General features: G+C 39.5%; 1 protein-coding gene across 1 annotated transcript in view; it reads right to left on the reverse strand.

Annotated features, from left to right (window-relative positions):
• Window positions 1–4228: 4228 nt before the first annotated feature.
• ghrhra (growth hormone releasing hormone receptor a) overlaps window positions 4229–27299 on the reverse strand; it is a gene marked incomplete at its 5' end in the record, with an annotated part of 37419 nt that continues 14348 nt past the window's right edge. The window contains 11 exons of the mRNA XM_079820488.1: window positions 4229–6268; window positions 9312–9353; window positions 9450–9579; window positions 15982–16073; window positions 16204–16273; window positions 16627–16687; window positions 17808–17957; window positions 18937–19073; window positions 19220–19317; window positions 19739–19839; window positions 26449–26556. Of these exons, the coding sequence (XP_079676614.1) occupies window positions 6113–6268; window positions 9312–9353; window positions 9450–9579; window positions 15982–16073; window positions 16204–16273; window positions 16627–16687; window positions 17808–17957; window positions 18937–19073; window positions 19220–19317; window positions 19739–19839; window positions 26449–26556 (1145 nt within the window). The 3' untranslated portion in view covers window positions 4229–6112. The remainder of the gene's footprint in view (window positions 6269–9311; window positions 9354–9449; window positions 9580–15981; window positions 16074–16203; window positions 16274–16626; window positions 16688–17807; window positions 17958–18936; window positions 19074–19219; window positions 19318–19738; window positions 19840–26448; window positions 26557–27299) is intronic.

The raw sequence follows: 27299 nt of genomic DNA on the forward strand, positions 1-27299 counted from the left end.
AAAAATAGCCCCGCCCCAAACTCGCGCTATTGGTTGAGACTATTGTAGTTAAGTAAAGTAATATTTTTCGGTGTAAAATACGTTTTATTCTTAATAGAGACAACTAACATTTTTAAGAACGTTTTTCATATTTTTTTAAAAAAGCATTAAAAGAACATTCCATTCTTTCATCATATTAACATTCTAAGAACTTTAATATAATGAGAGACTGGAACGTTCTAATAACGTTTTGAATAATGTTCTTATAACCAAACAAGAACGTTAATACCACGTCTGGAAAAAAACCCCTGGATGTTTTGAATGTTCTAAGAACATTCTTAGAACTTTAATATAATGAAAGGCTGGAACGTTCTAAGAACATTCAGAAATAACGTTTTTATAACTTAATGGAAACATTACGGAAACATTCTTATAATGTACAGTTGTTAGCTGGGAAGTCATTTGTAGCTGGCTTTTGCTTGAGTGTAAACAGGGGCTTTTTGGTGTGCTTTTTATTATTAGTTTGGGGCGGGGCTGTAACTGTTTGCCGACCAATGGCAGACGAGAGGGGGGGTCATTAAATAAAATATGCCATGAATGCTCACCGGTGATGAAAACTCTTTGACCTTTCTCGTTTTTTTTTCTTATCGTCATTTTTCAGCCTGTAAATATTAATGATCTTGAACAAGCTCTCAGTGATAGTGAACTTGTCTGTTGAAATAAATTGTGAAATCCTAACAGAGATGTTGCTTGGATCATGTGACAACATAGAGCTTCATATGTGTTTGGGTATAGTAACGGGAGGACCGAGCTCCCCCTTTGGCTCTTTCTAGATATATCTGCATGAAAAAGACAAAAAAAAAGAGAATTTTGCTGCTTTCTATGTTCTTGACACCAGCCGTCATTCTGAGTGTGAGCGCTCAGAAGGTAACGACCATGTCTCAAAGCTGTTACAGGCGTGTTTTCTTGTGCTTGTAATGCATCTATCTGCCAGTAGATGACGCTTTTATTTGATTGTATATTTGAGCGCTGTATATTCGAGGAACGAGGTTTGTCTCTTGTGCGTAGGTCTGAAGTTTCATTGTGTCTTTGAGATGTCTTCATGTTGTGAACTAACTCATTTCAGTCTGAATGTAACGCCCGGACAACAACTGTAATGTACATTCAGCTGCTCTGTAAAGCTGCCTGCTGTTTCTTCTGCTTTGATGTAGAGATGACGTCTATGTTTGACCTGTGAACATTTTTGTACGCGTCTGAATTCCATTCTTGACATACAACTTTCTGGAGTTTCTGGTGTTTTTTTTTTTATGTACGCATACATGTGTCTTCTTTGAGTGTGTGTGAGAGAGATATGGTATAAATATGGTTGGCGATTAACTGCACTGTGCAAAATGGGAAACTCCCCTGATTTTATTTTAGTTAAAGTTACAGTAAGCGATTTTAGAAACACTGTGTTGAAAGCGGATTGAACAACAAAACACACTTGTAGTCAATCAGCAGTAGGGGGCGTGTCCACTCATGATGGGGGAGGAGAGAGAGTGAGCCGATGAGCAGTAAGGGGCGTGTCCACTCATGATGGGGGAGGAGAGAGAGTGAGCCGATGAGCAGTAGGGGGCGTGTCCACTCATGATGGGGGAGGAGAGAGAGTGAGCCGATGAGCAGTAGGGGGCGTGTCCACTCATGATGGGGGAGGAGAGAGAGTGAGCCGATGAGCAGTAGGGGGCGTGTCCACTCATGATGGGGGAGGAGAGAGAGTGAGCCGATGAGCAGTAGGGGGCGTGTCCACTCATGATGGGGGAGGAGAGAGAGTGAGCCGATGAGCAGTAGGGGGCGTGTCCACTCATGATGGGGGAGGAGAGAGAGTGAGCCGATGAGCAGTAGGGGGCGTGTCCACTCATGATGGGGGAGGAGAGAGAGTGAGCCGTTGAGCAGTAGGGGGCGTGTCCACTCATGATGGGGGAGGAGAGAGAGTGAGCCGATGAGCAGTAAGGGGCGTGTCCACTCATGATGGGGGAGGAGAGAGAGTGAGCCGATGAGCAGTAGGGGGCGTGTCCACTCATGATGGGGGAGGAGAGAGAGTGAGCCGATCAGCAGTAGGGGGCGTGTCCACTCATGATGGGGGAGGAGAGAGTGAGCCAATCTGCAGTAGGGGGTGTGTTTATTCATGATGGGGAGGAGAGAGAGTGAGCTGATCAGCAGTCGGGGGCGTGTCCACTCATGATGGGGGAGAAGAGAGTGAGCCAATCAGCATTAGGAGGTGTGTCCACTCATGATGGGGGAAGAGAGAGAGTGAGCCAATCAACAGAAGGGGGTGTGTCCACTCGTGATGGAGGAGAAGAGAGAGTGAGCCAATCAGCAGTAGGAGGCATGTGCACTCATTTTGGGGGAGGAGAGAGAGTTAGCCAATCAGCAGTAGGGGGCGTGTCCATTCGTGATGGGGAGGAGAGAGAGTGAGCCAATCAGCATTAGGGGGTGTGTCCACTCATGATGGGGGAAGAGAGAGAGTGAGCCAATCAACAGAAGGGGGTGTGTCCACTCGTGATGGAGGAGAAGAGAGAGTGAGCCAATCAGCAGTAGGAGGCATGTGCACTCATTTTGGGGGAGGAGAGAGAGTTAGCCAATCAGCAGTAGGGGGCGTGTCCATTCGTGATGGGGAGGAGAGAGAGTGAGCCAATCAGCAGTAGGGGGCATGTCCATCCATGATTGGTGAGGAGAGAGTGAGCCAATCAGCACTAGGGGGCGTGTCCATTCATGATGGGGGAGGAGAGAGTGAGACAATCAGCAGTGGGGGCTGTATTTATTCATGATGGGGAGGAGAGAGAGTGAGCCAATCAGCAGTAGGGGGCGTGTACATTCATGATGGGGGAGGAGAGAGTGAGCCAATCAGCAGTAGGGGGCGTGTCCATTCGTGATGGGGAGGAGAGAGAGTGAGCCAATCAGCAGTAGGGGGCGTGTCCATTCATGATGGGGAGGAGAGAGAGTGAGCCAATTAGCAGTAGGGGGCGTGTCCATTCGTGATGGGGAGGAGAGAGAGTGAGCCAATCAGCAGTAGGGGGCGTGTCCATTCATGATGGGGAGGAGAGAGAGTGAGCCAATTAGCAGTAGGGGGCTTGTCCATTCATGATGGGGGAGGAGAGACTGAGCCAATCAGCAGAAGGGGCTGTGTTTATTCATGATGGGGAGGAGAGAGAGTGAGCCGATCAGCAGTAGGGGGCGTGTCCATTCGTGATGGGGAGGAGAGAGAGTGAGCCAATCAGCAGTAGGGGGCGTGTCCATTCGTGATGGGGAGGAGAGAGAGTGAGCCAATCAGCAGTAGGGGGCGTGTCCATTCGTGATGGGGAGGAGAGAGAGTGAGCCAATCAGCAGTAGGGGGCGTGTCCATTCATGATGGGGAGGAGAGAGAGTGAGCCAATTAGCAGTAGGGGGCTTGTCCATTCATGATGGGGGAGGAGAGACTGAGCCAATCAGCAGTAGGGGCTGTATTTATTCATGATGGGGAGGAGAGTGAGTCGATCAGCAGTAGGGGGCGTGTCCATTCGTGATGGGGAGGAGAGAGAGTGAGCCAATCAGCAGTAGGGGGCGTGTCCATTCGTGATGGGGGAGGAGAGAGAGTGAGCCAATCAGCAGTAGGGGGCGTGTCCATTCGTGATGGGGGAGGAGAGAGTGAGCAAGAGATAGATTTGAACACTGTAGAAAGAGAGATGGCTGAGAGACATTACAAAAGAGAAAGGTCAGAGGAATATCACTGGAAAGAGAAGGGTTATGATCTGGTAAGAGCTTTAAGACCCGCCTTCATTTTTGAAAAGCTTTATAGAGCTGGAGAGACCTAAGCGGGAAGGCCTGAGGTTGCAGAGGTTGCGTCGTTTCTGCTCCATACGTGACACTGGTTTTGCTGTTTCACATAACCAAGATATGCTGTTGTTGTAATGTCAGCTCTAGTAACAGGACAGTTTTGAGTGACATTGTTTGTCTGGAGCACTCTTGTGTACTGAATGTTCAGTTTTTTTCTTCGTTTGTCGTTTGTTCATCATCGCTTTATTTTCACAAACCATTATTTTGCTTCACTTCAGCTATGATAAAGAGACATCCATTCTTGCATTGTGTGTGGATTTTGGGGGCGGGTCAATAAAGGGAGGGGTGTGTTTGTTTGGGTTGATGTCAGATATCAACAGTGTTTCTCAGAAATCTCTTACTGCACCTTTAAATTTGACAAAAAGACAAATGTGTAGGGAAGGTCTACACCTCAATTCAAATGCATGTTTTTTTATTACAAAGCAAAAAACTATAAAGTAAAATAGTCAAAGTAGTAACAGTAAAATAAGCCACGCTACAGCCAGCATAGTCAAATAAACTTGACACATTTAAATATTTTCATAAATATATGAAATATTAAAATAGTCAGCTGTAATTTAATATAATACAAATTTAATATAAAGCCAAACGATTTAAAAATAGCATGTCAGTCAGACATAAAAATGAACTGTCCGCATCTCGAAAAGGGGTACAAAGTTAAAATACTTTTTTAATGTAGAGCTGTAAACATTTTTCTCAGTGGAACATAACTGTTGACATTTCCCTTTTTTTACAATCTAAGTGCTCCAGTTAATATTGTGCGTTATTGGTATTCAGCTGTAATGTCCGCAGACGTACAACACCATTTAAATGTTGGGGGTCAGTGTGATTTTCTTTGAAAGAAATGAATACTTGTATTCAGTGAGGATGCATTAAATTGATCAAAATTGACAGTTAAGACATTTATAATGTTACAAAAGATTTCTATTTTAAATACATTAACTATGAACTTTAAAATCGATCAGTTCAACTGTTTTCGACATTGATCAGAAATGTTTCTTGAGCATCAAATCAGCATATTAGATTTCTGAAGGATCATGTGACACTCTGAAAATTCAGCTTTGATCACATAAATTACATTCATATTTCACAATATTTCTGTTATTTTGATCTAATAAATGCAGCCTTGGCGAGCACTTCTTTCAAAAACATTCAAAAGCTCTTACTGACCCCAATTTTTTGAACAGAAGTGTACACTTAAAAATCAAACTGACAAGTTTATATCCCACAGTACCATCTAAATACATCTATATGCGGCTGGGAAGCACTATTATCAGTTTCTGTCAATGTACAAAGTGTCAAAATAATTCTTAAGTTAAAAAAACAGCTATAAAAAAGCATTGGCATGTAAGAAAAACCTAACCGGTATCCTTAGAGCACATCATCAGCAATAATAAATAGCTTATTAATCACTTAAAAATGAAAATAATGCCACCAAACTGATCTAGCTCAAAACTTGGACTGAGGATGTAAAATGCTTGACATTTTATAATCATTCTTATATGCATACCAAAATCAAATACTGATGTAATCAGGTTCAAATCAGGCGGCAACCTCCCCCAGTTTCTCTTGAAGCCAATACGGAAGCGACTTAAACTGCAATTCATCGACTGGCCGCTAGAAGGCAGCAGAATCTCAGTGAGCCCCATGTTAAAATGCCCAGCTTTACAGTAGATAAAAACATGTTTACAGCCTGGCACAAATTGTGGTTTTGGTCTATACGGCTAATTTTGCCCCTTCATGACAACTGTGAGTGGGGTGAATTTTTTTATAACTCATTCTTTTACATTATATAAAGCCTTAAAGTTCTGCATAATTAAGGGCATGGCCACTTTGAGTGACAGATGGATAGCCTTTTGTCTGCTGTCTGTTAGTCATCATTGATGATGCGCTGACAAGATGGCAACGGCCAGCTCGACCCTACTTTACGCTTCAAAACGGCTCTTCAGAATCCTATGGGGGACGTCACGGACACTACGTCCATTTTTTTTTACAGTCTATGGTTCAAATGTTAATCAACCTTTTGCCAAAAAAATCCAGCCTCAGGAACAGGCCACATTATCCTCCATCAAATCAACCCTCCACACACTTGCTGTGTCACAAAATCTAACATCTGGTTGTAGTTTTACAAATCCATAACTCTGATATTTTCACCATGACCTTGATAAGTGTGGTACGGTGTCCTGTTTCCTCGCGTGCGGCGGTCTTCCACACTCCAGAGCCGAGCGGGAAGCTCTTGAAGGCTCTAGCATGTTGTTCCGCTTGCAACATCCAGGTGCGTTCACACTGACGTGATGGAGCTACTGCAGACGTCAGTCTGTGGATGAGCGGTCTCATGCATCATGGTCTGAGTAACGGTGACCCGGCGCTTTTTACTGGGGCTCAGATGAGTCTGGGTCTGCCACGTCCATAACCTGCGCTTCAACTCTGCCTGTACCTGAAGGAGGAGAGAAAGTATTGCGAAGCATGATGTAGGATGTAGGAGTAGCGTAAGCTCAGGTGAGTAGACGCATCTCACAGTTCAAACAAATAGAGCTGGGCAACGAAATCAAGCTCTCAAGCTCTTCTCTTTAAAAATTCTTGTAATTCATGACCGGTGATTTGTTTTGCTCTATCTTCTGCGCTTCCACATTCATCAATACATCATGTATCAGGTCGGAAGCCAGTGATTATAGTTTATAATGTTATAAATATGGATATTTTTCTAATAGAAACACATGGCTTCACTTCAGAAGGCCTTTATTAACCCACTGGAGTTGAATGGATTCCTGTTATGATGGATGGATGCACTTTTTTAGGCTTCAAGATCTAAGGTACCACATTCACTCCCATTATAAAGCTTGGAAGAGCCACGATTAATTGTTTTATATACACTCACCTAAAGGATTATTAGGAACACCTGTTCAATTTCTCATTATCTAATCAACCAATCACATGGCAGTTGCTTCAATGCATTTAGGGGTGTGGTCCTGGTCAAGACAATCTCCTGAACTCCAAACTGAATGTCAGAATGGGAAAGAAAGGTGATTTAAGCAATTTTGAGCGTGGCATGGTTGTTGGTGCCAGACGGGCCGGTCTGAGTATTTCACAATCTGCTCAGTTACTGGGATTTTCACGCACAACCATTTCTAGGGTTTACAAAGAATGGTGTGAAAAGGGAAAAACATCCAGTATGCGACAGTCCTGTGGGCCAAAATGCCTTGTTGATGCTAGAGGTCAGAGGAGAATGGGCCGACTGATTCAAGCTGATAGAAGAGCAACTTTGACTGAAATAACCACTCGTTACAACCGAGGTATGCAGCAAAGCATTTGTGAAGCCACAACACGAACAACCTTGAGGCGGATGGGCTACAACAGCAGAAGACCCCACCGGGTACCACTCATCTCCACTACAAATAGGAAAAAGAGGCTACAATTTGCACGAGCTCACCAAAATTGGACAGTTGAAAACTGTGAAAATGTTGCCTGGTCTGATGAGTCTCAATTTCTGTCAGAATTTGGCGTAAACAGAATGAGAACATGGATCCATCATGCCTTGTTACCACTGTGCAGGCTGGTGGTGGTGGTGTAATGGTGTGGGGGATGTTTTCTTGGCACACTTTAGGCCCCTTAGTGCCAATTGAGCATCGTTTAAATGCCACCGCCTACCTGAGCATTGTTTCTGACCATGTTCATCCCTTTATGACCACCATGTACCCATCCTCTGATGGCTACTTCCTGCAGGATAATGCACCATGTCACAAAGCTCGAATCATTTCAAATTGGTTTCTTGAACATGACAATGAGTTCACTGTACTAAAATGGCCCCCACAGTCACCAGATCTCAACCCAAAAGAGCATCTTTGGGATGTGGTGGAACGGGAGCTTCGTGCCCTGGATGTGCATCCCACAAATCTCCATCAACTGCAAGATGCTATCCTATCAATATGGGCCAACATTTCTAAAGAATGCTTTCAGCACCTTGTTGAATCAATGCCACGTAGAATTAAGGCCGTTCTGAAGGCGAAAGGGGGTCAAACACAGTATTAGTATGGTGTTCCTAATAATCCTTTAGGTGAGTGTATATATAACTCCAATTGTGTTTGGCTGAAAGAAGAAAGTCATATACACCTAGGATGGCTTGAGGGTGAGTAGATTATGGGATAATTTTCATTTTTAGGGGAACTAACCATTTAAGGCTCCTCCAGTCGATAGTATTTGACACTTGTTGTCGAAATTTACAGACTTTTGACAGATTTCACAGAAAATCACGGGTTAGAGAAATGTGTGTTTCCCTGTTCTGACAACTGTTTCTCATGTGGATGTCCGTAAAAGTACATTTGCATGGCACCACAGAGAAAAAACTTGCGCATTCAGATATCGATTTATTCATGGTGGAGGAGCGAGTTTTGTGATCAGACAAACCCAGGAACGCACTGCTCACATGGGCAGTCGCATGATTGCCTGCTGAAAATAAAATGTCATATGCTTGGAATAATAAGAATAGGTTATTAAATATTTGATTTAATAATAGGAAAACAATATCCTAATCATAATTTGATTATATAAATCTTCTGTTTAAAAATAGGAAAACTCACTATAGTTAAAATAGTTTTCGGTCTTATATTGTATCTCAAAATGATGGATGTCATGTTAGAAATGTGGAAATTACCTGGAAATAAGTTAATGCAGGCTCTTATTTACATGAGGTAAAGATAAAGCTGCTTGGTTATTTTTTTTATATATTTAATTGCTGCCATAATAACGGCCCATTTCAAATATTTACGTGCTTTTCTTCTCTTTTGAGCAGTGATGAAATATTGTTCTTGTAAATACTTTCCAGCATTTCAGTGATAAAAGTGTAGGCTAGATATAAAAAATGCACCCAAACCGCAACAGTTATCGTACGGTGCTCGACAGGGGTCAAAAAGGATTTAAACTGTGAATTTTTAATTGATCTCTTCTTGTAAACTCAGTGATGTGGATTTGGACGGCAATTTAATTTAAAATAGTAGATAATTCAGCCGGCGATTTCGGTGGGAGAAAAACACTGACATTCTGGATTCGGACGGCAATAAAATCACAGACTGTAAATGTTAAAAATACCTTACAACCCCATGAGAAACAATTAAGGTCCAAATAGGGCTATACTTGTGATTTTAATCCTGTCTGAAACTGCCATGTCTGTGTTTTTCTTACACAACCTCAGTAAAAATTCCAGGGCAAATGACCTACTGTTTTTCAGCAAACTCAACGGTCCTCTGAGAAATCGAATCCCGTCCAAATGCGAATGTCTCTGATTGAGGATATTGTATTATAGCCCATATACGTCTTCAAGATGTCTTATAAAGAGTATGGAAAGCCTCTGCTGACATCTGATAAACATCTTTAAAAAGTCAGTACATACATTCTAAATCATAAACATCTTTAAGACATTTTCTAAATGTCTGTACTGTATATATTATATCAATACCATATAGATTTTTTCCACAAATACTTACTTCTCCATTGAGAAAACAATAAAGAAGTGCCACCACAAAGCCCTGGGGAAGAAGGAATAAAAGACATTTCCACATAATTGAATCTGTAAAATAATCCTCAGCAGATCATCTCTTCATAACAAATGAATTCCTCTGTACCTGGAAGGAGCCCAGGCCGAGTTCGATGTAGAAGCGGACGATTTCACCCGTGTTTTCTGGCAGAAAGGCAAACAAAGTGTAGTGCATCCCAAACAGAGGAATCAGAAACAAGGTGGACTTGGCCAGTCTCCTGTGTGATGATCACAGATAATCGTGAATCAATTTGAATGCCTTCACACAAACAATTCAGAGCACAACTACTAGACGTACATTATCTAGTGTGTACCATCTTTAGCATACCAGTAATTATTTCATTTAAAGCTGCAGTACTTAACTAGTTTTAGTTAAAGATTTTGGTTAAAAATGATCCTAAATAAATTTTTGAGCAAGTACATAACCAGTTCAAAACGATCCTCTTACTGTAGCCGATTAATAATGTGTTATAATTTGAGTGGTACTGGTAGCTTTCTGAAATTCGAGCATGCCTTTGTGTCATTACGTCACGTCTGTACAAATAAAGAAGGCTCGCATGTGAGGATGCTGCAGGTGGCAGATCATTTATAGCCTTTTCTCACAGCAGCTGGGAATATTAAACGTATCATTTTTGATTGTTTCTGGATTGTAATCCCGAAAGGTCCAAACGACAATCATCAGTGACAACTGGAGATTCACCCGAAGTCAAAAGCAAAAGATTAGACTGAACAGAAATGTAAATCTACAAGTAACGCTAGTACACACTACATACACACATTGGGCCTCATTCATGAAACGTTCGTTAAAATATGAGCAAATTTGCGCGTAAAATGGACCTTTACAAAAACTCTCCTCCAGATTCACAAACGCTTCGCATTCCACGGATTCGGTAGTTAAACGTGTGTATATTAATGAATTCCAAACATTCGTAAATAGGACGTGCGTGCAGGCTCATTCATAATTAGCATAATCCCCGCCCATGAGTTACAACTGCAAATGACGTTTACAGGAACGCTGTGGAATCTCGTGGACTTCTTTCTCAGGTTTGGCTCCAGTATAATAGTAATTGACCATATGCCTTGCAATACATATTAAATTATCATGTGTCCATCAAAGCATTTTTAGCCAGCTAAAAAACGCCTGGTGCTCTTCTGAAAACGGCCAGCTGGTGGCGCTTGAGAGCGCTTTGCAAGGGCAGCGTTTTTCCATCTGAGCTACTTTGATTGATGAATATTATACAGAATATCCATGACAGTAATGTGGTATTAGTATCTAATTTTGAAGAATATTACTGAATATAAAAAACTGCAGTAAAAAGCAGTATTAACTTCATTATTGTTGTTCAGTCGGTGTACAAGTGGGATGATTGGTCGGTGTAGTTTTTGCCCCTTTTTCTGAGTTTGTCAGAACAAAAGTGGCTGACAAGTTACTTGTTCAGATGACATTTTCCAGTGAAAATTCTTATTTGTGGTCGTACTTCCAAGACGTAGAATCTGTGATTCTGAAGTTACATCCACACCGGTGCGGTGACTGACAGCCACACATAGCCTACTCATCAACACATTAGATTAATCCGCGCTGAGGAGCCGTGCCGATGCACAACCCACGCAATTGCAGGCTTCAAACAGAGATAGCGACAAAGAGGCTAAACTTACGTACTGCAGCTTTAAAGGTCCTGTTCTTCGTGATCCCATTTTTCAAACTTTAGTTAGTGTGTAATGCTGCTGTTAGAGCATAAATAATACCTGTAAAATTATAAAGCTCAAAGTTCAATGCCAAGCGAGATATTTTATTCAACAGAAGTTCCCTTTCAAAGCCTACAGCGAACGGCCGGTTTGGACTACATCCTGGTACATCCTGCTTTAATGACATCAGTAGAACAGTTTGTTGACTAACCTCCGCCCACAAGAATATGCAAAAAAGGGGGCGTGGTCTTGCTGCTCTCCCACTTGGAGAAGAGGAAGTGTTGCGTTTTTCCGGGCAACGTGCGCTAAGCTGCTGTCGAATCACAACACGGGAACCGCTGGCACAATCAGAACTCGTTACGTATTTCTGAAGGAGGGACTTCATAGAACGAGGAAATAATCAGGCCGTTTTTAGGACAGTGAAAACAGCGGTATACAGATAAGTAAATTGTGTGAAAAATACTGCGTTTTTTTACACGCGAAACATGAACACGTTATATTGCACACTGTAAACACAATCAAAGCTTCAAAAAAACAGCAAAAACGGGACCTTTAAGAACAGTAGCTACCTATTCAAGTATAAACAGTACATGTTTTGTAACATGAATTAAAGCGAAGTTTAATTTTAAGAGGCCATATTATGGTCTTTTTTACAAAGTCTTGATTTTGGAGTCTACTAGAATAGGTTTTCATGCTTGGAAAACTCACATGTTTGACATTGTTGCAGCTCTTCTCTTCCCAGTCTGTCAGTAACGCTCTGTTTAGTTCCTGTCTCTATGAAGCCCCTCCTTTTGAAAAGCGCAATGTGCTTTGATTGGACGGCTAGACCAGTGTTTGGGAAGTATCACGGCCCTTACCATACACTCTAAAAAAAAAAAAGGTTCTATATGGTACAAAAAGTGGTTCTTCGTCGTAATCATAGAGGAACCACTTTTGGTGCTATATAGCACCATATCTTAACATATTATGTATATGGTAGCGGTGCTATATAGCACCTTAGTCAGTGGTGCTATATAGCACCTCAGCAAAATAACCACTGAAGAACCAAAATTGGTGCTATACAGCACTTAAAAAGGTTCCCCTATGATTAAGAGCAAATAACCACTTTTAGTGCCATATAGAAGCTTTTTTTTAGAGTGTAACCGCGAGTTTCAACACACTACTAACACAAATCAACCAGGCCTCGTCCCTTTATTTTGATATAGAGAATAACCTAAAGTTATTGCGTTCATAAATTCTCGGGTTGCAAGGTCAAGCCCAGTGCCAGTATGAAGTTAAACGGCACATAATCAAATTTGAAAGACAGATCTGCACTTTCAGAAACGAATAAGCCTCTGGATAATGGGCTAAATGCAATTTCTCTTCGTCTTTGCATAAACATTGAATTATCAGGAGGTACAGGTATTAAGACACAATGGGGCCTAAAACAGAAACTCACCTTTGCGTGAACTGTCAAGCTAAATATTTTTTCATGCATGAAGCACGACCTGGCAGCGTGTTCTAATGAACAGACATTTTGCAGCGAAATGAAGATATGCATTTCACTCACATTAACACATGCCATCTGTTTGATTCTAAACTGGGGCCTGTACCATGATGGTAGTTTAACAAACTCAGGGTTACAGGATTAGTTTAGAGTTGACAAAACCAAACCAATCTATTCAGGCTTTGTTGGTCCCATGATGCTGATCATCAGCTTTCTCTGTCAACTCAGGCTTTGATCCTGAATTTAGGAGTTTAGCTGTGACATCAGTAGTGAACAGCCAATCACATGCTGTGGATCAGTGAAACTGAGATTCATTTCTCTCTTCTGCAGAATATTACATGATAGAAAAATATTAAGAATTTAAACAAATAGACAGGAAGAAAAGAGCTGTCTATGAAAGAGGATAACTTAAAGAAATATCTTATACGTCAATGCAAGTAAAAGTTATGAAGATAGTTTAGTTGATATATAGAGAGAATTGAACATTTAAGATCACATGTAGTCATTTATAGCTTTATTTATTGATTTTAAAGCTTATTTGTATGACCTTTATATAGGCTATTAATATTAATTTTAACTAAGTGCCTATTAATGATTGATTAACTAAAATATATAAGGGTAATATATTTCAGTTTGAGATGTCTTATCCAGAACATAACCTGCCCTGGAGCAGGTTAGCCGTGGAGAGTAAGTTACTATGGAGATGAACACGGCTAAAAGCCAAACCACTTTAATGGTGCCTAAAACCCAGGATTGGCACAAACTAAGCTTAAACATATCTGGCTAGCCAGCTAAACCGGCTTCATGGTATAGGCCCCTGGTTTCATCTGGAACAGCATACATAATATGTTTACCTTTTAGTGTTCATCATGGTTTTTTTTAATGGATTTAGTTTTCCTTTTTGTTAATTTTCTGTTTTGATTCAGTTTTATAAAACAGCTTGTAAACATACTTTATCACTAGAAACATTTGAAATAACCCAATAAACATGACAGTATTATGCAATCATTTATGACATATCTTCTTAAATAGAAACTTTTTGGCATAAAGTTCTTTAAAACCCTATAGAGTTCTACGTATATACTGTTGCTGGTGTGAAACTTGTATATTATTAATTCATTACACACAGACTGATATATTTCAAATGTGTATTTTTTTTAATTTTGAAGATTATAACTGACAACTAAGGAAAATCCCAAATTCAGTATCTCAGAAAATTAGAATATTGTGAAAAGGTTCAATATTGAAGACAGTTGGTGCCACACTCTAATCAGCTAATGAACTCAAAACACCTGCAAAGGCCTTTAAATGGTCTCTCAGTCTAGTTCTGTAGGCTACACAATCATGGGGAAGACTGCTGACTTGACAGTTGTCCAAAAGACGACCATTGACACCTTGCACAAGGAGGGCAAGACACAAAAGGTCATTGCAAAAAAGGCTGGCTGTTCACAGAGCTCTGTGTCCAAGCACATTAATAGAGAGGCGAAGGGAAGGAAAAGATGTAGTAGAAAAAAGCATACAAGCAATAGGGATAACCGCACCCTGGAGAGGATTGTGAAACAAAACCCATTCAAAAATGTGGGGGAGATTCACAAAAGGTGGACTGCAGCTGGAGTCAGTGCTTCAAGAACCACTACGCACAAACCTATGCAAGACATGGGTTTCAGCTGTCGCATTCCTTGTGTCAAGCCACTCTTCAACAACAGACAGCGTCAGAAGCGTCTCGCCTGGGCTAAAGACAAAAAGGACTGGACTGCTGCTGTGTTATGTTCTCTGATGAAAGTCAATTTTGCATTTCTTTTGGAAATCAGGGTCCCAGAGTCTAGAGGAAGAGAGGAGAAGCACACAATCCACGTTGCTTGAGGTCCAGTGTAAAGCTTCCACAGTCAGTGATGGTTTGGGGTGCCATGTCATCTGCTGGTGTTGGTCCACTGTGTTTTCTGAGGTCCAAGGTCAACGCAGCCGTATACCAGGAAGTTTAAGAACACTTCATGCTTCCTACTGCTGACCAACTTTATGGAGATGCAGATTTCATTTTCCAACAGGACTTGGCACCTGCACAGTGTCAAAGCAACCAGTACCTGGTTTAAGGACCATGGTATCCCTGTTCTTAATTGGCCAGCAAACTCGCCGGACCTTAACTCCATAGAAAATCTATGGGGTATTGTGAAGAGGAAGATGCGATATGCCAGACCCAACAATGCAGAAGAGCTGAAGGCCACTATCAGAGCAACCTGGGCTCTCATAACACCTGAGCAGTGCCACAGACTGATCGACTCCATGCCACGCCGCATTGCTGCAGTAATTCAGGCAAAAGGAGCCCTAACTAAGTATGCTCATACTTTTCATGTTCATACTTTTCAGTTGGCCAAGATTTCTAAAAATCCTTTCTTTGTATTGGTCTTAAGTAATATTCTATTTTTCTGAGATAGTGAATTTGGGATTTTCCTTATTTGTCAGTTATAATCATCAAAATTAAAAGAAATAAACATTTGAAATATATCAGTCTGTGTGTAATGACTAATTATATGACCAGCACCTGTAGAATCCCATTGAATCTTTTCTAAGAGTGCATTTAAAAAAAATGTCATTAACTTTAACTTAACATTAACTTTTTTTGCACATAGCACAGGTGCTACAGAGGTTGAAAGTTTTGTAGCACAGGCCAACCAATTGTACATGTATAAAACATCTGTTACCATCTCTAAAAAATGCTTTTAAAAAATGCTATAAAATACAAAACAGAGCATTTAAGAATAAATATATAAAATGTTTGAGTTCATGTCTAAACTTTTTTGAGGTGTTCTACCCATTAAATAATTTTCTTGCATTATAATTTGACGGTTTCACCTATTTGTTTTTATCATGTAGTATGAAAAAAAGGTAATCATTACTTAAAAACATGAAATGAATAGTCACAATAACATAATATTTTCCATTTTGAGTATATGATTGATTCATTATGCATATTTTAGACATGTTACAACCGCCCCTGTACACTGGGATGGTTGTAACAGTGGAGAGACTGTATTAAAATCAATTTTGCAACCTGTACATATTTCATAAAACCACTTTAATACATTGTTTCAGCAGTTGACAGATTGAAGTTTATAATAAATTGGTTATTCCAGTATAAATGGTTTTTGATGTATTGCTAAAAGTTGCAAAAAAGGGTTACAACTGTCCCTGGTCTCCCCTATATGTCGCACTGTACAGCCCTGATTATGTAGTTTTAGTTACTAAATGTGCTAATAACTATGTGCTGTTTGCTGCAAGTATAATGAAATAAACAACAATTAAGTTTGACAAAAGCAAATATTTAAAAGAAAGAATGCAAAATGCTTGGCAAGAAATATTTATGACTGTTTTTTTTTTTATTCACCCACCATTAACATCTGTGGCAAAATGTTAATTTTCAGCACTTCTTGCACGTTATTATTTGACTCACATGAAGTGGCCTGTGTCATTGCCACCAACTCCAGGACTTTTCAATTTCTGAACCAAGATTCGAATCACATTTAGGAAGATGATGATATTAGCCTGTCAGACAGAGAAAGAGCTACAATAACAGTAGAGCAGGTAATATTTCAGGTAATATCTCTGAATAAATATCTGTTTGAATAAATGTTGTCAATCTCAAAATCTGACATACAACAACATCATAACTCACAAACAGTGATGCTGTGATCGGTCCTTTAATGATCCACCAGATGTTCATATTATCTGTGTCATCCCAACATCTGCAAACATGAGAAATGTATTTATTGTAACAACATTAAACTGTATTTGCAAGCATTCACAATCAGACCAGGAAAGTGAATTAAAGGGATAGTTCACCCAAAAAAGAAAATTAGCCCATGATTTACTCACCCTCAAGTCTAGGTGTACATGACATTCTTCTTTCAGACGGAAAAAGAATAAAAGGTTACTCTTTTAGCGCAAGTTGACTCGTGCTATGCACACCTAGGATGACTTGAGGGTGAGTAAATCATGGGCTAATTTTCATTTTTGGGTGAACTAACCCTTTAAGAAAGTAAATTGGGTCAGTTTTGTTTAGTTTCATGATCATTTTAAAGTTGAAGATGTGACGTACACTCTGTTATCAAAGAATTGTCTTGTCAACACCCACACAATCAGCACAACCGATGGGACACCTACAAAAAACAGACAATGCATACTTTTTCCAAATTCACAGAAAAACAACCTCCAGTTTTGTTACATATTTGTGACCCTAGACCACAAAAACAGTCATAAGAGTCAATTTTTGTAATTGAGTTAGTTATTAAAAACCAAATCAGCAATCCCAGCCCAGGTAAGAAAAGTTCATACAAAAGTAACGTAACACATTACCTCCCATAAAAAGTAACTAACATAGCTACTTTTTAGGAACACGGCACTTTTTTTGAGGCTAATTTTCCAACTCCCCTAGAGTTAAACAGCTGAGTTTTACCGTTTTCGAATCCATTCATCCGATCTCCGGGTCTGGCGGTAGCACTTTTAGCATAGCTTAGCATAGATCATTGAATCCGATTAGACCGTTAGCATCTTGCTGACCAAAGAGTTTTGATATTTTTCCTATTTAAAACTTGACTCTTCTGTAGTTACATCGTGCACTAAGACCGACGGAAAATGAAAATTTGTGATTTTCTAGGCTGATATGGCTAGGAACTATACTCTCATTCCTGCGTAATAATCAAGGAACTTTGAGCCGTACCATGAGTGCTGCGGCACAATGATATTACGCTGCACCTGAAAATAGGCTAACTTCTGTCAACATAATCAACGTGAAACCTGCTTGCACAGGGAGCGTGCTGGGGACTATTTTCAGGCGCTGCGTAATATCATTGCGCCGCTACACTCATGGGACGGCATCAAAGTTCCTTGATTACTACGCAGGAATGAGAGTATAGTTCCTAGCCATATCGGCCTAGAAAATCGCAACTTTTCATTTCCGTCAGTCTTTCCGGAAACTCTTTGTTCATTATTTTGAGTGAGATGCTAACGGTCTAATCAGATTCAATGATCTATGCTAAGCTATGCTAAAAGTGCTACCGCCAGACCCGGAGATCGGCTGAATGGATTCGAAAACGGTAAAACTGAACTGTTTAACTCTAGGGGAGTTGGAAAATGAGCCTATTATCAAAAACAAGTGGCATGTTCCTTTACTTGATACTTTTAAAATGAACTTCCCCAACACTGGTGACACAGACATCTCTTAATCTGATTACACACAGCCTTTCTCCTGGAATCCATTTTTTTTCAGGATGTACCAACCCCATCCTATTAGAATGTACCACCAGAAGTACTTCCTCTGCGAGACGAACGTGAGGGCGAGGAGTGTCTGCAGGTACATGCCTTCCACCAGCAGCCAGAAGTAATTAGTGAGGATGCAGAACTGGAAGAAGGATACAGCAGCCTTACACGCTATCTGTGAACAACAACACACACAGATACAGAATGAGGAGCAAGGTATTCATAAATACTCTAATTGTATATAAATAATTCTAAAACAAGTAAATATTTTATATAAGTGAACTCATAATTTAAAGGGGTAGTTCACCCAAAAATGAAAATTATCCCATAATTTACTCACCCTCAAGCCATCCTATATGCATATAACTGGTTACACTATATTTTAAGGTGTCATTGTTACAGTGTAATTATATATTTAAGTACTGACTGAGTAATAATAATTAACCTACGTGTACTTAATATAGGGTAAGGGTAGGATTCGGGATTGGTTGAGGGTTAGTTGCATGTAATTATGCATAATTTACTGTTATTACTATGGTAAGTACATGTAACAAGGACACTGTAAAATAAAATGTTACCCTTATTTCAGCCAAACGCAATTGGAGTTATATTAAAAAATATCCTAGCTCTTCCAAGCTATATAATGGGAGTGAATAGTAACTGAGATTTTGAAGTCCAAAAAAGAGCATCCATCCATTATAAAAGTAATCCATACGATTCCAGGGGGTTAATAAAGGCCTTCTGAAGTGAAGAGATGTGTTTTGTAAGGAAAATCCCCATATTTATAACTTTATAAACTATAATCACTGGCTTCCAGAAACGGCCATACACTCAAAAAAAAAATAGGTTCTATATGGCACCAAAAATGGTTCTTGGCTCGTAATCATAGGGGAACCTTTTTTAGTGCTATATAGCACCAATTTTGGTGCTTCAGTGGTTCTTCACAGGTGCTATATAGCACCTTAGTCAAAGAACCAGTGAAGAACCTCTGAAGAACCGCTTCATTTGTGCTGGCCACGTCCCCGGCCACTATCAGAGGCCCGGCGTTTAATTGACTACAGGCTTTTATTTGAGGAAATACGGTATGCAAAGTGACTTTTTGCAGGGAAAGTGAACCTGTGAATTCTTTATCGTACAGAGACACTCTCACTCACCGTGGACATTAAACAGTGGTCCTGAGTTTCATCTGAGAACAGAACGGCATCTTTGATGAAGACTGCACTAGCCCGCAAGATGAAGGAAATGAACAGATTGATGTGTATGTAGTTCCTGGTACAGTGGAACTTCCTGTAATCAACAGAGCACGATGCATAATATAATGTAATGTTATTCTGAAGATTGCATACTTAATATTTACATATATTTTAATTCACCCCGATTCCATTTTGTGTATCACAATTGCGTTTGGATACCACAACAATGATAAGTGTTACCTGAAGCACGTGAATATGATAACAGCAGTAATGAGTGATATAAGCGATGTTGCGTATCCTGCAGTGTACAGCTGTTTCAAAGTCGATAAGTAAGTTGTCTGAAAAAAATAAAGTCATTGACATCAATAGACAAACTGTATCACATCAAACTATTCCAGCAGATTTAAATTTCATTATATGTCAGTAACCAATACCTTGGATTTTGATTAAAACTGCCTATAGTAAAACCCTTCCAGATCTTAAAGGCCAAACAAATGACTACTATGTATATTTTGTGTAATTATTATTTTTTTATTTCAGCATGAAGAAGTCAATGACCTGCTTAGTTTTAAAATAATCCTAAAAGAAGAGCAGGAAACAAATGCACATGCAAAAACAAAACACAGTGACCACTAGTGGTCATCACGGGACGTTCAAGGACACGTACATGCACTGGAAGTCATTCATTAAACCGAGCCACTCCACACAGCTAATGTTATGATATGTTAAAATATGTATGCATTATGGGAATATATTCACCACAGTCTCAGACTCTGGTTCATCTTCAAATGTGCAGGCCTCCTCATATGGAGGATATGGGTCACTCCAGCCATGAGCCGTGCAGTTCCTGTGTATAAAACCTGCCGAATAAACAGCAAAGAATTATGGGTTAAAGATAACCAAAGTGCACCGTTTGTCCCTGAAAGGCTTGGTAAAATTTCACTGAACCTTATTGCTCGAGAAACCCAGTTAAAGGGCTTTTGTCTAGATCACATAATGAATAGTCATTAAAATCTCACGCGCTTGAGTGCCAATAAGTCTCAAGTTTATCAGTTGTTACAGACTCCTGCTGATCAGCCCTCGTTTCAGAGAGCAGTATGCACAATTACCATTTCATAACACTTCCAAAAATACCTACAGAAGCCTGGAGAACGCTTAGGGGAAAACATGATCACTAGAACTGGGACAAAACCTGCTACTGGTTGCATTTCCTGTGGCAGAACAGGTGTTCTTCAGCCCCCGTATGTGCATCACGGGTTCACCTGCTTTACCCTGTGAGTCTGACCAGCAACTATAACTCTGACTAAAACTATTTTCAAATTATAAGGTATAGAATAAAGCTGGAAATGAATAGGAACTATAGCTATTAATAAAGTGTGTAAACAAACTTTGAAGTTGGCTTGAAAAAGCCTTGTCTGGAAGTTTGAAATAACTTTGACAAGCTTAAAGTTTGAATTGTTGAAATTGAAGTTTGGGACAGTGGGGGAACACACTTTTTTTTAAAACATGATTTAACACATTGCTAACATATTTAGCATGATGTAGCATTACTTAGCATGTTTTGCTAACATGATTTAACATGAAATAGCAGGATGTTAACATGTTTTAACATGTTGTTAACATTAATTAGCATGTTGTTAACTTGGTTTAGGGTGTTGCTAGCATGTTTTAACACGTGGCTATCATGTATTAGCATGATGCTTGGCATTATTTAGCATTTGTTGATAGAATTAATTAACATGTCACTAGCATGATTGCTATCATGTTTTAGTATGCTGCTAGCATGAATTACCATGTTGTTAACATGATTTACCATGTTGTTGACACGTTTTAACATGTTTGCATGAATTTGCGTGCCATTAACATGATTTTACATGTTGCTAACATGTTTTAGCATTTCTGCTAGCATGAATTAGCATGTTGATAGCATTATTTAACATGTTTTGCTAGCATGAATTTGCATGCTGCTACAATTTTTTTTGACATATTGTTAACATGAATTAACATGATTTAACACATTTGTAGCATGAATTAGCATGTTGCTAGCATGAATTAGCATGTTTCTAACATGATTTAGCTTGTTGTTAGCACCTGCCAATGGCCGGTGACTTAAATTTACTGGGTATAAATATTTTTACCAGCCATGAGGTTAATCTTTATTAAAGTTACGAAAGTTATTCAGCCAAGAGCAATATCAATGTGTATTTTGGTTTTGTTTCATGTTCATGTTCTTATTTTGTTATGTTCAATGTCATGTTTCCTGGTTTGTCATGTGATTCCATTGTGCCCTCATGTGATCACGTCATGTGTCATGTTAGTCATTAGTCCTTGTGTATTTAAGCCATCATGTTTGCCTTGTTCCCTTGTCTAGTATTGCTCCCTGTACCGCTGTTGGTGGGTTCTGTTTCTGTTCGAGTCAAGTCCTTGTATTTGTTTTGTAAATAAACTGCACTTGGGTTCTATCAACTTGCCTGCCTCATTACAAGCAATGAGTGATTGTTCTTTGTCTTTTGTTGATTGATTCACCCATATACATACACCCGTATATATATATACACACTATATTGCCAAATGAATTGGGACACCCCTCCAAATGATTGAATTCAGGTGTTCCAATCACTTCCATGGCCACAGGTGTATAAAATCAAGTATCTAGGCATGCAGACGCTTCTACAAACATTTGTGAAAGAATGGGTCGCTCTCAGGAGCTCAGTGAATTCAAGCGTGGTACCGGGATAGGTTGCCACCTGTGCAATAAGTCTATTTGTGAAATTTCCTCACCACTAAATATTCCACAGTCAACTGTGGTCAACAATAGTGGTGTTATAACAAAGTGAAAGCAATTGGGAACAACAGCAACTCAGCCACGAAGTGGTAGGCCACGTAAAATCACAGAGCGGGGTCAGCGCATGCTGAGGCACACAGTCGCCAACTTTCTGCAGAGTCAATAGCTACAGACCTCCAAACTTCGTGTGGCCTTCAGATTAGCTCAAGAACAGTGAGTAGAGAGCTTTATAGAATGGGTTTCCATGGCTGAGCAGCTGCATCCAAACCAAGTGCACTGCAAAGCACCGGATACAGTGGTGTAGGGCACGCCACACATTTTAGACAATTTCATGCTCCCAACTTTGTGGGAACAGTTTGAGGATGGCCTCTTTCTGTTCCAGCATGACTGCGCACCAGTGTACAAAGCAAGGTCCATAAAGACATGGATGAGCGAGTTTGGTGTGGAGGAACTTGACTAGCCTGCACAGAATCCTGACCTCAACCCGATTTGGGATGAATTAGAGCGGAGACTGTGAGCCAGGCCTTCTCGTCCAACATCAGTGTCTGACCTCACAAATGCGCTTCTAGAAGAATGGTCAAAAATTCCCATAAACACACTCCTAAACCTTGTGGAAAGCGTGTGTGTGTGTGTGTGTGTGTGTGTGTGTGTGTGTGTGTGTGTGTGTGTGTGTGTGTGTGTGTGTGTGTGTGTGTGTGTGTGTGTGTGTGTGTGTGTGTGTGTGTGTGTGTGTGTGTGTGTGTGTGTGTGTGTGTGTGTGTGTGTGTGTGTGTGTGTGTGTGTGTGTGTGTGTGTGTGTGTGTGTGTGTGTGTGTGTGTGTGTGTGTGTGTGTGTGTGTGTGTGTGTGTGTGTGCGCGCGTCTGAGTGTGTCTGTGTGTGTACATCTGTACTATATCTATCCCTCCCATCCTCATTTTGAAGTATGGTGTCTGCTCTGATTAAGATCTGTTGGTAAGTGTCTACTGTCATCTGAACATCCTGAGCTGTAAGCAGAGGATTTAAAATATTTACAGAACCAGACTAGATTTAATCCAAACTTTCTGGATTTAGGGGAAAAGTAATCACACAGATGTGATATACCACCTGATGTTTAATATTTAAGGGCAGTAAAAGACATCATAATTCCTTGTTGAAGAGAATTTTAATGAAATTATGGATTGTAAAAATGCTATGGGTTTATGTTGTCAGAAGGAGACAATCATATTTCTAAAAAAAACATCCTTTTCACGAAGACACTGACAAGCAGCGAAGAAAACATTGACAAGGATTAAAGATTAATCTCATATAAGGTCTAGGTTAAATGGGACTGGATAAAATGATTTTCACATTCATCACAATCCTCATTTAATGTCAATATTGATTTTAAGATCTCTCACAGCTTTTCATTGCAAAAAGTTATATTTTACCAGAGTCTGCAGTCTGAATGAAATTATGATTATGTACTATATACACAGTTGTGTTTTGTTATGCCTTTCAGACATTTTTGAGAACAAATATAAAGCATTTTCTTTTTTTGGACATGCAACAAGACAAAATGAAATAACCTAATTTTAATTTATTAGAGCACTAAATATCTGCCCAACATCTCTGTCATCTTGTGTTTCCATATATCTAGTTATGGCCAGTAAAAATTATTAATGTAGTCCCAATGCAAATGGATTAAGTAAATTTCCATTTTAGGAATTTAAATTGATTGAATTCCATGAGATTAAGCTGTGAAAAACTGTTCATGAATTTAATTAACTAAATTTAGCCAGCTGCAAAAATCCATTCTTGAGTGGATATACACAGGTCATCTAAGTGCAAGCTGAATCCCAATATCTCTAGGGCTCTGTAACTTTCTGTCTGCATATTCAACATTTCACAGAATCATAGCCCTGTAACTATAAAGACTACTGACCCGTACAATATTACAACCCCTGACTAGAACAGTGACAGCTTTCAGCCCCGATTATTGCACAACATACAGGCTTTAGAGAAGAAAAAAAATCTGCTGCTGTTTGACAAACTTTTCAAGCGACATGAGCCTGAAGCTCTGTCACACCAGCGCATGTTAAAGAATGACAGTAACGATAAAGAGCCAAGAAATTATAGATAGGTACATACACAGACAGACCGATAGAATGATAGAACGGTGTATGGATGGACGGATGGATGGTTGATTGCACGGACGGACGGACAGACAGATAGACAGATACAGTTGCAAGAAAAAGTATGTGAACCGCTTGCAGAATCTGGGAAAATGTGAATAATTTTAACAACATAAGAGGGATCATACAAAATGCGTTATTTTTTATTTAGTACTGTCCTGACTAAGATATTTTACATAAAAACATGTTTACATATAGTCCACAAGACAAAAAATTGCTGAATTTATTAAAATTACCCATGCAAAAGTTTATGAACCATTGATTCTCAGTGCTGTGTGTCGTCACCGATCCACGGATGTTTTTTGTTTTGTGATGGTTGTTCTTGAGTCTCTTGTTTGTCCTGAGCAGTTAAACTGCCCAATGTTCTTCAGAAAAATCCTCCAGCTCCTGCAAATAATTCAGTTTTCCAGCATCTTTTGCATATTTGAACCCTCTCCAGCAGTGACTGTATGATTTTGAGATCCATCTTTTCACACTGAGGACGATTGCATTACGATCCGGGGGTGAAAATCTTTGAACAGGATAAAGAGGTCCAAAATGTTCTTATTTTGTTTAAATATATATATTTTTCATTTAGTACTGCCCTTTGAAAGCAACAGAAGATACTTGCATGTTTCCCGGAAGACAAATTAAGAACAATTTACCTTGATCTTCACTTACAGTTTTTCTCAGATTGTAAAGATTTGGTGCATTTCCCAAATCATCCTCGACATTTGCACTGTGCATTTCTCAAAACAATTTGTACAAATAGCAAAACAACAGTCTCTTGCTCAAAATCCTTAGTTCATCTCTCAAAAGTAAATATCCGTGTCAATGAACATGTCAGTGCCATCAGAATGACAAGTCCTTGTGTCATTGTGTACGGATAAGACAGTCAAATTGCTTAGTCATGTTGTCAATATAACTACTCTGGAGGGATGTTCTGATGTAAATATGGCTAAAGTTTTGATGACAATTATTGTAAATTGTAGGTTACACCTTAGTGTATGTGGGTGTTTGATTGCAAGAGACTGAACAAGATTTACATTTACGCTTTTACTGTTTGTACTGTAATTTGTTGACAGACCATGTCATTGCGATACAGAAAGAAAAAGATAGCACTGCATAGCACAAAAAAAAGAAAGTCGAAATGTGAACATAGGACTATCTCCTAAGGGAAAACTGTACATGCAGTGCTCTAGGAATTACAGTGCAGTCTTCCTAAACCTCCTGACGTTCCTGTCTGTTGGGCCACAAATTCTCATCCACATGACCACATCACAACGAATATCTTTAGAAAAAAATTCTAGTGGAAATATATATATAGTATAGAAATATGCTTGACATATTATGACAACTTGTTCAACCATTTTGCGTGTAAAGACTTATCCAAAGCATTTGCAACTTGTTCAAAGAAATGAGAAACTGCTTTTTTGATGTACACAAGTGACACAACACTCTAAAAAAGGGGAACCTTTTTTAGTGCTATATAAGCACCAATTTTGGTGCTTCAGTGGTTCTTCAGCGGTTCTTCAGAGGTTCTTCACCGGTTCTTTGACTAAGGTGCTATATAGCACATCTGAAGAACCGCTGAAAAAGTATGTGATTACCATTTTTGGTGCCATATAGAACCTTTTTTCTTAGAGTGAATGATGTGAAGATTGAACAGGTAGTTTTGAGAATTTCAATTCTGAGAAATGTACCAAAGCGACTGAGAAAAACTGTAATGCATCGTGTTTCCTTCTGGAGCATCAGTGAATGTTTCAACCTTTTTTAGTAGTTGTGTTTGAGTTCCTCAATCGTCCTCAGTGTGAAAAGATGGATCTCAAAATCATACAGTCACTGCTGGAGAGGATTAAAATATGCAAAAGATGCTGGAAAACTGAATAATTTGCAGGACCTGGGGGATTTTTCTGAAGAACGTTGGGCAGTTTAACTGCTCAGGACAAACAAGAGACTCAAGAAGAGCCATCACAAAACAAAAAAACAGCCGTGAATCATCCAGGGAACGACACACAGTATTGAGAATCAATGGTTCATAAACTTTTGAACGGGGTCATTTTAATAAATGCAGCAATTTTTTGTCTTGTGGACTTTATGTAAACATTTTTTATGTAAAATATCTTATTCAGGACAGCACTAAATAAAAAATAACTTGCATTTTGTATGATCTCTCTTATTTAGTTAAAATTATTCACATTTTCCCAGATTCTGCATGCGGTTCACATACTTTTTCTTGCAACTGTAGACAGACAGACAGACAGGCAGACGGACGGACGGACGGACGGACGGACGGACGGACGGACGGACAGACAGACAGACAGACAGACAGACAGACAGACAGACAGACAGATGATAGATAGATAGATAGATAGATAGATAGATAGATAGATAGATAGATAGATAGATAGATAGATAGATAGATAGATAGATAGATAGATAGATAGATAGATAGATAGATAGATAGATAGATAGATAGATAGATAGATAGATAGATAGATAGATAGATAGATAGATAGATAGATAGATAGATAGATAGATAGATAGATCTGACCTTGAGTGTTAGAGATATGCTTGAAGACTTCCGAACAGGACACATTAATGAGTTGTCCCGAATTGGCTGTATGCCAGCAGCGGATCCCATCCCAATCTGTCCCACATCCTGAGACATACAGAGGAACTGTCATGGCATACTCAAAATAAGTCTAACAAAAGCTGTTGACAATACAGTATGTTAAATTCATTCCATCACTCTTCTGTCCCTTCTTACCAATATTTTCAAAGTCAGAAGTTTCCAAATAGTTTGAATGACACCGAATGATTCAAGTGAGCTAGTGATTGATCCATCTACATTAACAGAGCACCAGTTTGCCCAGTCACAGTCAGCCCATATTATTTTATAGACAGGGTTCATTTATAACAAGTCTAGCAACAGTAATTTGTCACGCTAACATATGCAGATCAGTGATTGCATTGGATGAACTCTTGTTGACTGCTCATCCATCTGCATGTAAAATATTTGTTCTGGTTGCTGCCTAAAGGCATATACAGACCCCAAGTAAATGCACATTTTTGACAACTATCAGTGTCCTTAACATGATGTAACTGAATATTCATTAGCTGGACATTCATCTAGTTTTGAAAGTTCAGTAAGCTTCTGTTCACTAGTGAACATTTGCATGCATTCATGCTATTAAAATTATGTAAAGTTGGAACAATCAAAGAATGGGAAAGGTTATTGTATAACTGTGCCTTTAAGACACTCAAGACCTCTGTTGCAGAATGACCTAGATGTCTATGGCTATTCATAGCAACATTAATTTTTTATTCTCAGTTTGGCAGTATCACAATACTTTGAGGAAAAAAAACAAGGTAAAATACATTCAGGGCATGGCTGTCTTGCAA

This window comes from Gobio gobio (assembly GCF_949357685.1).
Source record: "Gobio gobio genome assembly, chromosome: 6".
In the NCBI taxonomy this organism is placed as follows: domain Eukaryota; kingdom Metazoa; phylum Chordata; class Actinopteri; order Cypriniformes; family Gobionidae; genus Gobio; species Gobio gobio.